Raw genomic sequence first — 15,008 nt, 5'->3', positions numbered from 1 at the left:
TCAATTGTGAACTGCACATCCAAAAAGCATCAGGGAAGGGACTCATAATCAACTAGCAACCGAACAACAGCCCAAAATAGCACTGCATTGTAGCAAAAGTCAAAAGCTAATCACACTTCAGGAAACAGTAAGGGTGGGCAAGATAATGATCGCTTCAGGCTTATGCAGGCTCCCTCTTCACAATAAGATGCAACAGCACTTAGAGTTGAAATGTTCACAGTCACATGAACCTAAAAATGTGTGCGAGCCGCAGAAGTCAGTCTCTAAGCTACTGCACAGCAAAAAGAGCTTTTACAGTCTACGAGGTACCAATGAACTAGTTGTAGGAGGAATTCAATCATTTCACTTTTTTTTTTTTTAATTGACAATCTGAACATAAAGTGGAACACACATTTTCAAAGCCTTCCCTAGTCTGAGGTACAGACACGAACCTCCAGGATGCTGTAGTCGGTGCCGCGGGCATACATCACGATGGCATGGGAAGAGAAGGTCCGGAGCCGCATGGTCAGCTTCATCTCCAGCTTGCTCTCGGTTTCCTTCAGCCGGTACTTCACAAAGCTGCTGCCGGTGAACGTCACAGAGGAGCTGCCTGCGATCGCAGCGGACACAATGCATCAGAGCCGGACACAATGCATCAGAGCCGCGCTGAAGCGCATTTTAAACGTGCGATTTCTTCCGCCCAGACACTGACCCGATTTTTCACTTAAGATTAGAACACGATTAAGCTGAATTCAATGGGAAATGTCTAGCTGCTTAATAAACGGCTTAGCGTAACTGGGTCTCCTTCTGGAAGAGATGAGACTATGGTGTCAGAAAGAAACGAATCCTGAAATACTCAAAAAAGTAACTATAAAAATATTCTACGTAAAATTACTACAAGGTACATTGGAAAAATATTTACATATCCTCCAGGTGGCTTGGGAAGCCTTCTGAAAGAAGATCTAAAATAATCCTGATTCTCCAAAATGATGAAAATATTACTCACGGACAGAGACGGAAATCGTTATGTAAAATGATGTACAACTGACAAAACAGAAATTAAATTTCAGAGTAAAAAAAATACTGTTAAACAAATAAAAAGGTCAATATTATACACAGAGCAGATAATGTTAACACTGCAACACACACAGCTCCATACAAGAGCCAGACAAAATAACCCAGAAAACCAGGCAGAGTGCGAGCAGGCCAGTCACAGGAGGAAAAATGCTCAATGCAACCAACAAATGAAAAGACAACTTTCCCAAGTGGCCAGGGAAATGCAAAGTACTATAACTAGGTCATCACCTCCTGCCCATTGGAAGGGGGTATTTACTTTTCAATTGAAAAGCTTTAATATTAGCAAGAGAAGGAATGGGACCTTCACACAGGACCGGAAGACCTAGAAAGTGGTATAACTTTGTGAGAAACGAACATAATGGCACATTTAAAAAAGTTAAGTGTAGTTATTAGTCTTTGACATAGTCCTAGTTTTAGTATCGAAAGCACCAATATGTAAGGATGCAAACTAAGGATTCCCTTTTTTAGCAGAAGAAAACATTTTGACAACCTAAATCTCTGTTGAACGAACGATAGGACACACTGTATAGCTATTCATCAGGTTTACACACAGCAGCTTGCAAAGATGCCCATGACTTACTGTTAAGCAGGAAAAACCAAGCGGTACAGGACTATGTGAGATACTTTTTAATTTCTTTTTTAAAAGAGAGGATGTGAGAGAGAAAGGACAGTGAGTCTGTCCACATGGGACTATATGGTCACACGAGCACTGATGATAAAGGAAACACGTCCCACTATTAACTCAGGTGAGTTGCCACGCAACAAGAAGGTAACATCTCCGTCTGACACGTTATAATAAACATAACTTACGAAACTTCTCACTCCATTAAAGAAGAAAATGATTAGAAACACGGGAAGTGCCTTTTTAAGATAAAAGCATGCCTCGTCACTGGGCACTCACCTGGGCACTGCCCAAACTTGCCACCCGGACAGACACAGGTGTACGTCTCCTCCCTGGGGTCAGTGACACACTCCGATCCCTCGGGGCACGGGCTGTCTTCACACCCATGATGGATGAGCGGGCATCTTCCCTCTTTAAAAAAAAAAAAAAAAAGGGGGAGGAGGGAGAGCTCATTAATAGGAATTTCAAGAAAATGTTCTTTAACGTGCAGCCTTCAAAGAGTGTATGTGAGATCATACGTAACCCCTGGTTTCTTCTTTTTGTTTTCTTGTTAATGTCACCCAAGGACATTTTTTCCATTGATTTTTAGAGTGGAAGGGAGGGAAGGAAGCATGGGGGAGGGGGAAGAAAAGAGAGAGTGGAGAGAGAAACACTGATGTGAGGGAGACACATCAGCTGCTTGCCTCTTACATGCACCCTGAATGGGACTAGGATTGAACCCTAACCCAGGTACATGTCCTTGCCCAGGAATTGAATCCGAGACCTTTCGGTGCGTGGTCTGACGCTCTAACTACTGAGCCATGCTGGCCAGAGCAGTGGTCGGCAAACTCGTTAGTCAACAGAGCCAAATGTTAACGGTACGACGATTGAAATTTCTTTGGAGAGCCAACGTATTGAAACTTAAACTATAGAGGTAGGTGCATTGTTATTAACTGAATTAGGGCACTCCTAAGCTGGCCTTGGCTAAACCTCAAAAGTCCAAAGAGCTTCATGTGGCTGGAGAGCTGCCGTTTGCCGACCGCTGGGCCAGAGCACGTAGCCCCTGTCTGCACGCGCGCTCACACACACACACACGCACACACACGCATGCACCGACAGTACCTTTGCAGAGACACACGGCCGTCCTGCGGTGGCGGGGCGTCACGAAGCTCAGCCTGGCCGTGCTGTGCGTGGACATCGCGCTGCCGTCCACGGACACCTTCTCGTCGCAGAACCTCCGGGGGCAGTCCAGGCCGGCGCACAGCCTCTGGAACACGTCGAGGATGCGGACGCCCACCAGGTCCTCGATGTCGGCCACGGAGGCGTTGATCCTGCGCAGGAGCTGGCCGGTGGACGCGGGGGGGGCGCCGCCGGGCCTCTCAATGAACAGCAGCACGTCCAGGTGGGGCTGGGGCTGGGGCTCGGCGGGCTGCAGGCTCACCACCTGCAGGCCGCCCCTCCGCACGCCCAGCACGCTCCGCAGCGCCCGCTGCGCGCTGCGCCAGTAGTCGCCCACGAAATCCTCGGGCGTGAGGTTGGCGAAGCGGATGGCGATGGTGTGGTTCAGCATCTCCAGCGTGACGGGGCGCACGTGCACCGGGATGTCGGCCGCCGTGGTGAACCGCCCGTCGGTCACGCTGACGTTGAGCAGGTACTGCCCCGGGTCCAGCCTCTTGTGCGCGATCAGCTTGCCCCCCGCGCCGGACACGGAGAAGAGGCCGTCCGCCCGGGGGTCCAGGCTGTAGGTGAGGGTGTCGTACACATCCTGGTCCGTGGCGTGGATCTTCCCGATGACGCCGCCCGCGTACTCCTCGCCCACGGCGGTGATGAAAATCTCCAGGGGCAGGATCGCCGGCGGGTAGACGCTCTCCTCGATGACCGCGATGTCCACGTAGGTCAGAGACGACAGCGGAGGCTTCCCGTTGTCGGCCACCTGGGAGCGGAGGGAAGGAGAGATGGCCGAGGTCCAGACCACTGTTCACAACTTCCCAGCGAAAGTGTATTTACACATCGCCCCGGCCGGTTTGGCTCGGTGGGCAGAGCGTCGGCCTGCGGACTGAAAGGTCCCAGGTTCGACTCTGGTCAAGGGCACATAACTTGGTTGCGGGCACATCTCTGGTAGGGGGTGTGCAGGAGGCAGCTGATCGATGTTTCTCTCTCTTCGATGTTTCTAACTTTCTATCCCTTTCCCTTCCTCTTGGTAAAAACAAAAAAATCGATAAAATATATTTTAAAAAAAAGAAGAAAAAAAAATCACCATGGTCTAGATCACTGTTCACAACTTCCTAACAAAAGTGTATTTACATCGCCCTGACGGTTTGGCTCAGTAGATAGAGGGTCGGCCTGTGGATTCAAGGGTCCCAAGTTCGATTCCGGTCAAGGGCACGTACCCTGGTTGCGGTGCGCTAGAGGCAGCTGATCGATGATGATTCTCTCTCATCGATGTTTCTAACTCTCTATCCCTCTCCCTTCCTCTCTATAAAAAAAAAGTCAATATATTAAAAAAATTTTTTTAAATGTATTTACATTGTTTAAGTTCTTAAAAATGAACAACTATTGGGTATTCTCCCCCCCCATTAGAATAAAGTAACCAGACGTCCCGCTTTTGGCAGGACAGTCCTGCTTTTTAACAATTTGTTTTAAAAAGCCGTGGGACAAACTGTTAAAAAGTGGGACTGCCCTGCCAAAAGCGGGATGTCTGGTCACCTTACATTAGAAGCATATCAACGTCTACGACAGAGTAACCAAATGAGTCAATGGGCCCCGGAAATGCATGGAAGAATGAAAATGAAGGCAGGGCAGAACACAACTCTACACATGTTGGTGTTTTCTCATGACCCATGAGCTGTTCACACACAGGAGAGAACCCCCAAAGCAGATCTTCTCCAGGCACCCACAAGAGAATCCCGAAGGAAGACGTCCGTACCTTTACGCACAGGGAGTAGCGGTCCTTCACCTTCCTCTCGATGGCGCCAGCGGTCAGGAGGACGCCCTGCTGGGTCACCTCGAACGCGCCCTCGTCGTTTCCGCTCTCAATGGTGAAGGAGAAGGGGGGGCCGTTGTGAGAGGAGTCCCTGTCGGTCACCACCAGCTGCAGCACGCTGAAGCCCACCGGCTTGTTTTCCTGCACAGAAAACAAACACCAAGACAAAAACCCCCACAGCTTTCAACAAAACCCCATCCTTTTCTGCTGGTGTGTCAATCCTGGCCCCGGGATATGTTCCCACTGGTTTTTAGGGAGAGTGGAAGAAAGAGGGAAAGTCAGAGAGAAAAGATCGATGTGAGAGAGAAACGCATCAATTGGTTGCCTCCTGCATGAGTCCCAACCGGGACCCAGGCAGTTGAAGTACGTGCTCTTGAAAAGAATTGAACCCGGGGCCTTTAAGTCCAAAGGCTGGACACTCTATTCACTGAGCCACACCGGCTAAGGCAACAAAACCAAATCCTTATAGTAAGAGACATGAGCAAGTTTATCCTATACTATGAAATATATGGAAAGCAAAGTCTACTGCTGCTCCATTTGATAGAAGAGAGAGAAGGGAGGAAGGAAGGAAAGGGGGGTAATGAGGGAGGATGGGAGTGGATGGGGGCATTGTGGAGTGGGGGAGGGATGAAGTGACATGAAAGAGGACGGGAATGGAAAGAGGGGTGTTTGGAGAAGAGGGGGTGGGGTGAGGAAGGTCAAGAAGAAGGAGAGGAGAAGAGGGACTGCAGAATTTAAGGTTACTGGTAAGAATCAGGCTAATGTAATGAACTATTGTACAAACTGATAAACAAAAACAGAGCCAGAGACATAGAAGCATCAAACAGACCATCCAAACAACCCTACAGGGAAGGTGGGGCAGGGGGGATGGGAAGAGGGGTAAGAGATCCAACAGAAGAAGTTGTATGCATGCATATAAGCATAAATCAGACACAGTAAGGGGTGAGGGCATGTGCTGGAGGGGGGGGGGGAGAGGGGGGAGTGGCAGGGGGAGGTCAATGGGGGGGAGGGGGAGTGGATATATGTAATACTTTAAATAATAAAGAATTTAAATTAAAAAAAAAAAGCATCAGGCTAGTGAGAGTATCTCGAACACCAAAGCACAAGACAAGAGAAAAAGCTCCTGTCAGTGGGGAAGAAGACCCTCTCCTCTGACCATCTCATATTTCTAAGGCACAGCCTTTGGGAAAGGAAGACATCTCACAGGAGTAACTGAGCCGTAAAGGAGCTGGTCTCAGAAGGGCCGCGTGCAGTGAGCCCTGGGGGCCGGGTACCTGGATGATCACGCTGTAGTTCCCCTGGGCGAAGGCTGGCGCGTTATCGTTGACGTCGGACACGTCGATGTTCACTGTTGTGGTGTTGACCCTCGGGGGGCTGCCGTTGTCGGACGCCTGGACCGTGAGCGTGTACCCTGAAATCTTTCCGGGGACAAGACACAGAGACGGCGTGTCCGTTTTCTCCAAGCCAAAGGGCGGGGTTCCGTCAGAAATGTACTCCCGACGACCGGGAAGGGCAGGTCTGAAAGCCCGCATGTGGGCAATCCCTCAAACTACAGCAAGGTCATGGCCAATAACAGAGCTGCCAAGTGGAAAGTATTGGCTCAATAGAAAAAAACACCAGTGGTGAGTGGATTCTCTGATGCTCCCTGACCACGTCCTCATTCTGCTAAACTGTACAAACTTGAAAAACTGACGGACCTATTAACAAAAACTAAGAAAAGTGATTCAGATGACGAGGAAAACATGCTAACGGAGCTCCAAGGCTGTAACGAGGGGGAGGGCAACCTCCTCTAGGTTCCCCCTCTCAGCCAGCTGCAGGCAGACAGACCGAGTGCCTGCCGATTTCAACACCTCATCGATGATAAAGGAACCAAATGAACCCTATTTGGTTCAAAGCACCACATCAATTCCCCACCTAATAGAGTCAGAAGCATTCCACATCCCCCCCTCCCCCCATCAGTTTCACCCAGATGGACTGTCATCGAACTGCCTAAAGCCCCTGAGACTTTCCCGTCCTGACTTCCGATAAAACATCGCAGTCCAGGAAGGCAGCTTCTTTCCAGAAGGAGCGATGGGAGGAGCGGGAACACTGCCCACATCCTGAGTGTGTTCTGCAGCGCCTCTCTCAGCACCTGTGGTTTCCCTAATGCTGCTGCTCTCCCAGCCCAGCTCCCCGCTCCCCGAGGTGCCTCACCACACCAGAGCCAACACTCATTTCCTCCCAACTGTGTACCCAGGTCATCCGAACTCTAAGTAGGAAGCACAGCTCTCACACGCTCCCCATATTTTCATAGAGTCGTTCTCAAGTACTTCTATCGTGCTTGTCCGCTGGGGAGGACGAGGCTGGCTCTACCCTTTGGGCACTTCCCATCACGCTGGCGTGTCTGACTAAGGGGCCCCTCCACGGCCTGATTCTGTCACCCGTGAACCACGGAAGCCAAATGTTCTCGCTTACTGTTTCCCGGTCTAGAAGTCTGGTCACTTTCACTTCTCCGCGGGCGGGGTCGATGGTGAACGGATTTCCCTGATTGCCGTCGATGATGGAATAGTGGATGTGGCTGTGTAAAGGTCCATCCGCGTCATCAGCCATCACCTAGAACACAGGACACTCTGGCTCAGGAGACAGCGAACGAGGGGACTGAAATCTTTCAGCAGATTTCTGATATCAGCAGCTAGCTATTATAAGGCAATCTGTATTAGAAAAGCCCAGGGACCTTTACGGCGGAATGACCAGTTGCTATGACGCGCAATGACCACTCGGGGGCAGACGCTCAATGCTGGAGCTGCCCCTGGGTAGTCAGGGCGCTCCCACAGCTGGAGAACCGCTCAGCCAGAAGCCGGGCTCGCGTCTGGTGGGCGCAGTGGTGGTGGTGGGAGCCTCTCCCACCTCCGAGGCAGCACTAAGGAGCGGCGAGCCAAGCTGTAAGGAGTGAGCAGGCAAGCGGTTAGGAGCAAGGGATCCTAGAATGCGAGAGGGATGTTGGACCTAAACTGGCAGTCAGATATCCCCTGAAGGGTCCCGGATTGTGAGAGTGTGCAGGCCAGGCTAGGAGGAACGCCCCCCACACACACATGAATTTCATGCATCGGGCCTCTGGTTACTTATATTAGAGTCAGTAAATGGCTTAACAAAAATCATTTCCATATCTTCAAAATATATTCAATTAAGGCCACTCCAGAAAAGCTGGATCAATCTTTCTAAAACAAACAAAGAAACAGAAAAACCTCTCGCAGAGATCCAGGAGAAGAAAACTACAGGGGGAAAAAAATACGCACTGTGCCAGGCCAGGAGGTCACAGCTTGATTCTCAGTCAGGGCACATGCCCGGACTGCAGGCTCGACCCCCAGCCCGGATTGCAGGCTCGATCCCCCGGGTGTGCAGGAACCAGTGGATCACTGATTATCTCTAATTAATGGTGTTTCTGTCTCTCCCTGCCTCTCTGAAATCAATAACAATGTATCTTAGGAAAAAAATACACACCGTCAGGACAGGCTGCTCCAGAACGGCGTCCTCGCTGACCACGGCCGTGTAGGTGTCCTGGCTGAACACCGGGGAGTTGTCGTTGATGTCCGTCACGTTCACGTTCACTGTGGCCACGTCACTGAGGGAAGGGGTGCCCCCATCCGTGGCTTCCACAGTCAGGTAGTATTCGTGAGAGCTTTCGTAATCCAGGTTCTCGATGATAAATATGGCCCCTGCAAGAAAATCCAAATTACTCCCGACTCTGAAACGCTACTGCTTACTCGGGGATTAACCAGCACTTGTAACTAAATGTAACTTTCACTTCAAATGTTTACTTCCCGTTTATGTATGTTTTCTAATGTTGTTTTTTTTTTAATATGTGTTTTATTGATATTTTACGAAGAGGAAGAGAGGGAGATAGAGAGTTAGAAACATCGATAGAGAGAATCACCGATCAGCTGCCTCTTGCACACCCCCTATTGGGGATGTGCCCGCAACCAAGGTACACGCCCTTGACCGGAATCGAACCCGGGACCTTTCAGTCTGCAGGCCGACGCTCTATCCACTGAGCCAAACCGGTTTCGGCTGTTTTCTAATTTCTTAACTCACCAATTAGAATTATGAATTTGCCACCCTCGATCCTTATTTATTTCTCTTATTTTCCTTATATTCCTTGTGTTTTTTAAGTCACTCGCCCAATCAACACCATCAATACCCCACCTATAAAAATGACTATATGTCTTACCTCTTCTAAGTCACAGACTTCACTGTAACTTAATAAAATAAAAACATAAAAATACTTCCTTTGGCTTTGTGTTCTTTTCCTTCTCATACTTTTTCTTTTATGGAAATACGCATCGTTTTTTTTTTTTTTTTTTTTTTTACAAAACTCTCTAGAATAACTACATCTCATCACTTTAAAAATCCCTTTGATTTAATAACAATTTCATACTTTCTTTTTCACCGCTGTATTGCCCATACTACTTACAGAGCCCTAAAAATAAGTTTTATGATATGTGTTAAAAATACATTTTGAATAGCATCCTCACACACTTACTTCTCCCAGGAAACAGTTATGGACAATTAAATAAAATTTGAATGGAGCAACTTTTTACAATGTGCTAACACGTAAAGGTATTTAGACCACAGTTTACGACAACTAGGGAAGTATTTATGCAGCAAGAGCCTAAACTCCAATGACTTTTGACCTTGTTGGCAGTCATCTGTCAGTGTAATTCAAAGAACTCCACCTGTTATGCATACCTGGCATAATAAAAAAAAGTTATCTTTCCGAATCATCAGATGCCCCCATAGGAGCTAAGATCGAAGAGGTGCCGAAACTGGTTTGGCTCAGTGGATAAAGCGTCGGTCTGTGGACTGAAAGGTCCCAGGTTCGATTCCAGTCAAGGGTATGTACACTGGTTGCGGGCACATCCCCAGTAGGGGGTATGCAGGAGGCAGCTGGTCGATTTTTCTCTCTCATCGACGTTTCTAGCTCTCTATCCCTCTTCCTTCCTCTCTGTGGAAAATCAATAAAATATATTAAAAAAAAAAAAAAAAAAAAAAAAAAAGATCGAAGAGGTGGGGACCACCATTTCACGTGGGAAGCTATCTCCCACGAGTTCCATACGGGGATGAAAAAGAGGCATTATGCAAGGTCCCCTTCTATCCTCTAGTCTTCATCTTCACCAATTTGTCGCATTTTCTATCTATAGCTTTACTAAATCCCTCCAGTGAGATACTTTAATTTCCTATTTAAAGTTAACTTGCTTGGCTGAAACTGGTTTGGCTCAGTGAATAGAGCGTCGGCCTGTGAAAGGTTCGATTCCAGTCAAGGACATGTACCTGGGTTGCGTGCATATCCCAAGTAGAGGGTATGCAAGAGGCAGCTGATCGATGTTTCTCTCTCATCGATGTTTCTAGCTCTCTATCCCTCTCTCTTCCTCTCTGTAAAAAAATCAAAATATATATATTTTTAAAAAGTTAACGTGCTTGTAGTTATAATGGATACATCAGAAGTGTATTTTATTATGTAGAACCAGTTTGAAGTCTTCGAAACGTTAAGCCCTACTTAAAATAACAACACAAAGGAACTGTGAGCTTCATCTTTTAGAGTAGGGGTGTTGAACTCAATCAGAGAAGGGGCCAAAATCTAAAATCCAGCCTAAATCGCAGGCCGAATGGTTTACTGAACAGTCATAAACTGTCATTGTGATGGAAACGCAGTGGAGTGCAGTGATGACAGCGTGGTGCGGGCCACATTGCAAGGCCTGGCGGGATGGATTTGGCCCGCGGGCCTTGTGTTTGACACATGTGTTTTAGAGGATCTGCTAACAATGTATGACCAGCCCCCCTGTATCAGGCCGCGTGCTAGGCAATCTACCCTTTCCGGCAGATTCCAGGGTGTCCTGTCATCGACATGGCGAGTCACCTGTTTTAGAATCGATGCTGAATTTCCCATGCTCGTTCCCGCTGATGATGGAGTAGGTGATGTCTGCGTTTGCCTCGATGTCCCGACTGGCCGCGTACACCTGAAGGATCTCTGTTCCAACCGCCACGTCCTCGGACACCGAGGCTCCGTACTCGCGGTACTCGAACACGGGAGGGTTGTCATTTATGTCCAGCACGGACACCACCACAGTGCCGGTCGCCGTCAGCCTCCTGGGCACGCCCTGGTCCACGGCCTTCACGGTGAGCGTGTACACGGCCTGCAGCTCGCGGTCCAGGGGCTTCTCCAGCTGGATGATCCCGGACGACTCCTGGATGGAGAAGTGCCCGTCCGCGGAGTTCACCAGGGAATAGGCGATCTTCCGGTTCAACCCTGTCAACAGAGGACATCGCGTCAGAAGGCTCTATTTCTAAGAATTTAAAGTACATATTTTTAAAACACATGCCGCATATGTATTGAAAAGGAAAAGGGCTAAGACACGTTATTTTGAAAGTCATTGTATTATGACCTTAAAAATGTAAACGTTTAGATTATCAATGTACTGAGTTAAGGTAAATATAATTTCATCGTTATCCAGCTTCCTAAGACTGTTTTATATAAACTTTTGCTATAACACTCAGATCTTTTTTTGTTAATTCTTACTGGAAGATATGTTTATTGGTTTATTTTTTTAGAGAGAGGGAAGGGAGAGGGAAAGAGAGTGGGAGAGAGAGAGAGAGAGAGAAAGATAAGGAAAGAGGGGGAGAAAGAAACATTGATCAGTTGCCTTCCATATGTGCCTTGACTGGGGACCAAACCTGCAATCTTTTGGTGTTCAGGCCACTGAGCCACCCAGCCAAAGGCCCCAGCAGCTCTTTCAAAGTCTATTGATTACTTACCCTCAGTGACACAGATTTATTTGTAAAATAAATAATAAGACTGTTATTCTTCTAGCTTTTCAGTATTAATATGATTGAAGAAATTATTTTTATTCTCTACTATCAAAATGCTAGACATCCTAGACTTTTTATTTCTCCACAAGAATTTGAAGGTTTGTGAAACTGTAAAATATTGCATTTGTCCCTATGATACTAAAATATCTTTATGTCACTAATGGTTTAGTCACAAAACAACACTTCCCTGTTTGAATACCAGTCAACATAGTCACTAACCAGAATTGTAGGGACACCCCAGACACCTTACAGGCACAATTCTGAGACTGCAAATACTCCTTATAAGTAAACTCATTATTTCAAATATTTCATTCCAGGAATGAAATAACACAAGAACAAGGAGTTACTCAACACCCCTGAGGTACAATAACTCAATGGCCCGGGTCTGGGATGTTTCGAAACGGAGGCCCCTAGGGCCCAGGAGCATGGCTGGAAGACAGAGCGCCACCCCGTAGTACCTGCATCTGCGTCCGTGGCCTGCACTCTGGTCAGCGGCGTCCCAGGCTCCGTGTTTTCGAACACGGTGATGGTGTGAGGGTCGGCAGCGAACTCGGGGGCGTTGTCATTCACGTCTTCCAACGTGAGCAGCACGTGCGCCTGACAGAACCTTCCCCCTCCGTCGGTGGCCTTGACCAGCAGGTTGTAAACAGCTTGCTCCTCGCGGTCCAGGGGGGCTAGTGTCTTCAGTTCACCTAGGAACGAACAAAAATAAAATGGCCTAAATGCTACGTCTTCCCCTTTTCTCTTACAATCACAAAACCTGAATAACAGCCTTCCTTTGGGACAGTTTTGTCAATGACAGGGCCAGCGGCTGGGTGAGTACAGTGTGTTCCCGGCTTCCAACCTGTCAGGTGCCCGCTCTTTAAGGCCCAAGGATAGCAGGGCTGGGCCTCTTGCAGTGTGTATGTCACAGCACAAAACGGCTCCCCGACTGGGCCAAATTGAAATGTTTCTAGGTGACTCAAAATATTAGATTCCTATGTTCATAATTAGCTCTTTGGTGGGGGGCAGCTTAATAGAAAACTATTACTGGACCCCAATTTCACTAAAATATGAATTAGAAATACAATTGTAGCAACTTAAAGATGAATCATACATTGTGAGTTGTTTTAAGGAATATGCTAAATTATGACTTTATGGTCACGTACTCATGAAAGCAAGCTATATATATAAAATGGAGACAGTGAAAGCTTTAAATACACTTTAACATCTTGAGGTTTTCTTTTATATATAAAGGTGATAAAAACGACTCTGAATCCTTGGCTGTTGACGTTTTATCTCACCCCAAATTTTACCCAGTTAAGTTGCTGTTTTCGGTTTCTAAAAGATGACAATTTTTGCAGCAACCAAGTACGTGTGACATGAACAAAATGGAATTTCAAATTCTGTGCATGATCTACCACTACCCACGTGTGCGATTTTGTTGGAGCCCAGTTAATTCTGCCCCAAACTCCATCATTACCTGTGTCTGGATTCAGGTTGAATTTTTCTGCTCCTGGGCCTGACAAGGTGTATGTGATTTCGGCGTTGGACCGGATATCTGCGTCAGTGGCGGAGACCTGCAGGATCAGCTTCCCGGGGAAGGCGTCTTCTGGAATCGTGTCTGAATACAGAGTCTGCAAAGATCGGAAACAATACTGTCAACATGAAACACTGACGCATGGCGGCTGAGCAAATGACAGAAAATCAATCATTTCGCGTTGGCCACAGAAAACACGGGAAATGACTAACGTGAACATCCAAGGAGCTTTCAAAATGATTTTTCTCATGAAACGAGGCAGAGCCATGGAACAGTGAACAGCCCGATGCTGCGGAGTCTGGCGTGACATTTAACCTACACAGGCCTGAAGGCAGTGCTTTATGTCTTTGACTTGAGTTCCTATTCAGTTTCAATTCCCATGAGAAAAGATAAATAGCGCTCCACATGGACCTAAAGATTGGTTTCCCAATACAGAAATCTATCCCTAGCAATCGTTCTTAACACGTATCCAAAGACGGGCAGTTCGGAAAGAAGCGATCCTCGATCTTCGTGTCTTGGCAGAAAAGACAGATTCCCCCTGGCCCCATGGGTGAACGAAGCTCAGGGCAGGGCCCTTCCATCACCAGCTCTGATCTCTCTTCATGTCCAACCAGACTCTCAAGTGAAGGGGTGTTTCCTGATCCAACTATTTAGAAGTCCGTGCCGTAAACCACCACATAAGACGGCGATCACTCCTGCCCAAGTCCCCACCCTGCACCTCCACAGGACAGCTCTGCTCTGGGTTAGCTGATCTCACATGAAACAGCAGCTTAGTTGCAGGAGACGCACTATGAGCCCTATAGTTTTTCTAGGCCAGTGGTCGGCAAACTCATTAGTCAACAGAGCCAAATATCAACAGTACAACGATTGACATTTCTTTTGAGAACCGAAAATCGACTTCTGTGCATGGGCCACGAAGTTTCAATCACATTGTACATGCGCGCCCGCACGTGGTATTTTGTGGAAGAGCCGCACTCAAGGGGCCAAAGAGCCCCATGTTTGCCAACCACTGTTCTGGTGTGTTAAGAGCAAGCATCCCTAAAACTGTAAGAGCAAAAGTGAGCTCTGTCTGAAGAACTGCTGGCCAGATCCAAAGCAACCTCTTCCCCAAATGAAGGGAGTCACTTTCTGAAAACTTTACACGGCATTTGTAGAGTTAAACACAACTGCAATCCTGCCCATACTTGACAGCATTCTGAATCATTTCCAAACTCCTGGAGCACGCCCTGCACCAGCTCTGAGGCTAGGCCATCCCTTGCCCCATTGCACACTCGCCTCCGCTTAAACAGGAAGAGGTTATGATATGAAACACACCGAATGACACCCCGGCATCCCATCACAGCCCTACCGCCCACCACAGTCCTGCGGGGTGGCTGAGGAGAGAAGCCTGGATTCGCAGTCTAGAAACTTAAAGAGCAGCCTACCTTTTCACAAACTGGACTGTTGTCGTTGGCATCAAGAACTTTCACTTCAACGATAGCTTTGGATGAGAAGGTGCCATCCGTTGCTGTGATGGTCAGAAGGTAATTGTCCCTCTTCTCTCTGTCCAGAGGTTTTTTCACATACACCTTCCATTCATTCTGTATGTTTTCAACAGCAAACTGCCCCAGAGGATCCCCTCCTATTAATTAAATCAATGGAGAAAGATGACAGTTAACATACAGAAGGAAATACGTGATAGAAGAAGTAAATTATAGAACAGATATATAATGTTATGGTTTAAAATAATTAAGGTGGTTTTTTTTTTTTTTTTTAATTACATTTGAATTTGGAGTATGAGCTTCCCCGTTAACATTTGTATTTCAATAAAGCACTCAGTCAGCCAAGACCGGTTTGGCTCAATGGATAGAGTGTCGGCTTGGGGACTGAAGGGTCCCAGGTTCGATTCCGGTCAAGGGCATGTACCTTGGTTGCGGGCATATCCCCGGTAGGGGGTGTGCAAGAGGCAGCTGATTGATGACTCTCTCTCATTGATGTTTCTGGCTCTCTATCTCTCTCCCTTCCTC

At 47.6% G+C, this 15,008-nt stretch overlaps 1 protein-coding gene across 4 annotated transcripts in view; it reads right to left on the bottom strand.

The window, feature by feature from the left end:
- The window catches only part of FAT1 (FAT atypical cadherin 1), a 120,605-nt gene that overhangs the window by 14,476 nt on the left and 91,121 nt on the right, over window positions 1–15,008 (bottom strand). For all 4 annotated transcript variants that reach the window (XM_045588932.1, XM_045588933.1, XM_036458997.2 and 1 more), the window contains exons 11-21: window positions 14,427–14,623; window positions 12,946–13,099; window positions 11,942–12,175; window positions 10,534–10,923; window positions 8,121–8,335; window positions 7,095–7,232; window positions 5,915–6,058; window positions 4,584–4,781; window positions 2,780–3,590; window positions 1,958–2,089; window positions 432–589 (exon numbers count right to left, since the gene is read on the bottom strand). In XM_045588932.1, coding sequence (XP_045444888.1) covers window positions 432–589; window positions 1,958–2,089; window positions 2,780–3,590; window positions 4,584–4,781; window positions 5,915–6,058; window positions 7,095–7,232; window positions 8,121–8,335; window positions 10,534–10,923; window positions 11,942–12,175; window positions 12,946–13,099; window positions 14,427–14,623 — 2,771 coding nt within the window. The remainder of the gene's footprint in view (window positions 1–431; window positions 590–1,957; window positions 2,090–2,779; window positions 3,591–4,583; window positions 4,782–5,914; window positions 6,059–7,094; window positions 7,233–8,120; window positions 8,336–10,533; window positions 10,924–11,941; window positions 12,176–12,945; window positions 13,100–14,426; window positions 14,624–15,008) is intronic.

This window comes from Pipistrellus kuhlii, unplaced genomic scaffold (genome assembly GCF_014108245.1).
Source record: "Pipistrellus kuhlii isolate mPipKuh1 unplaced genomic scaffold, mPipKuh1.p scaffold_m20_p_3, whole genome shotgun sequence".
Lineage (NCBI taxonomy): Eukaryota > Metazoa > Chordata > Mammalia > Chiroptera > Vespertilionidae > Pipistrellus > Pipistrellus kuhlii.
The sequence above is the reverse complement of the archived record's forward strand: the minus strand, read 5'-3'. Positions and strand labels throughout refer to the sequence as shown.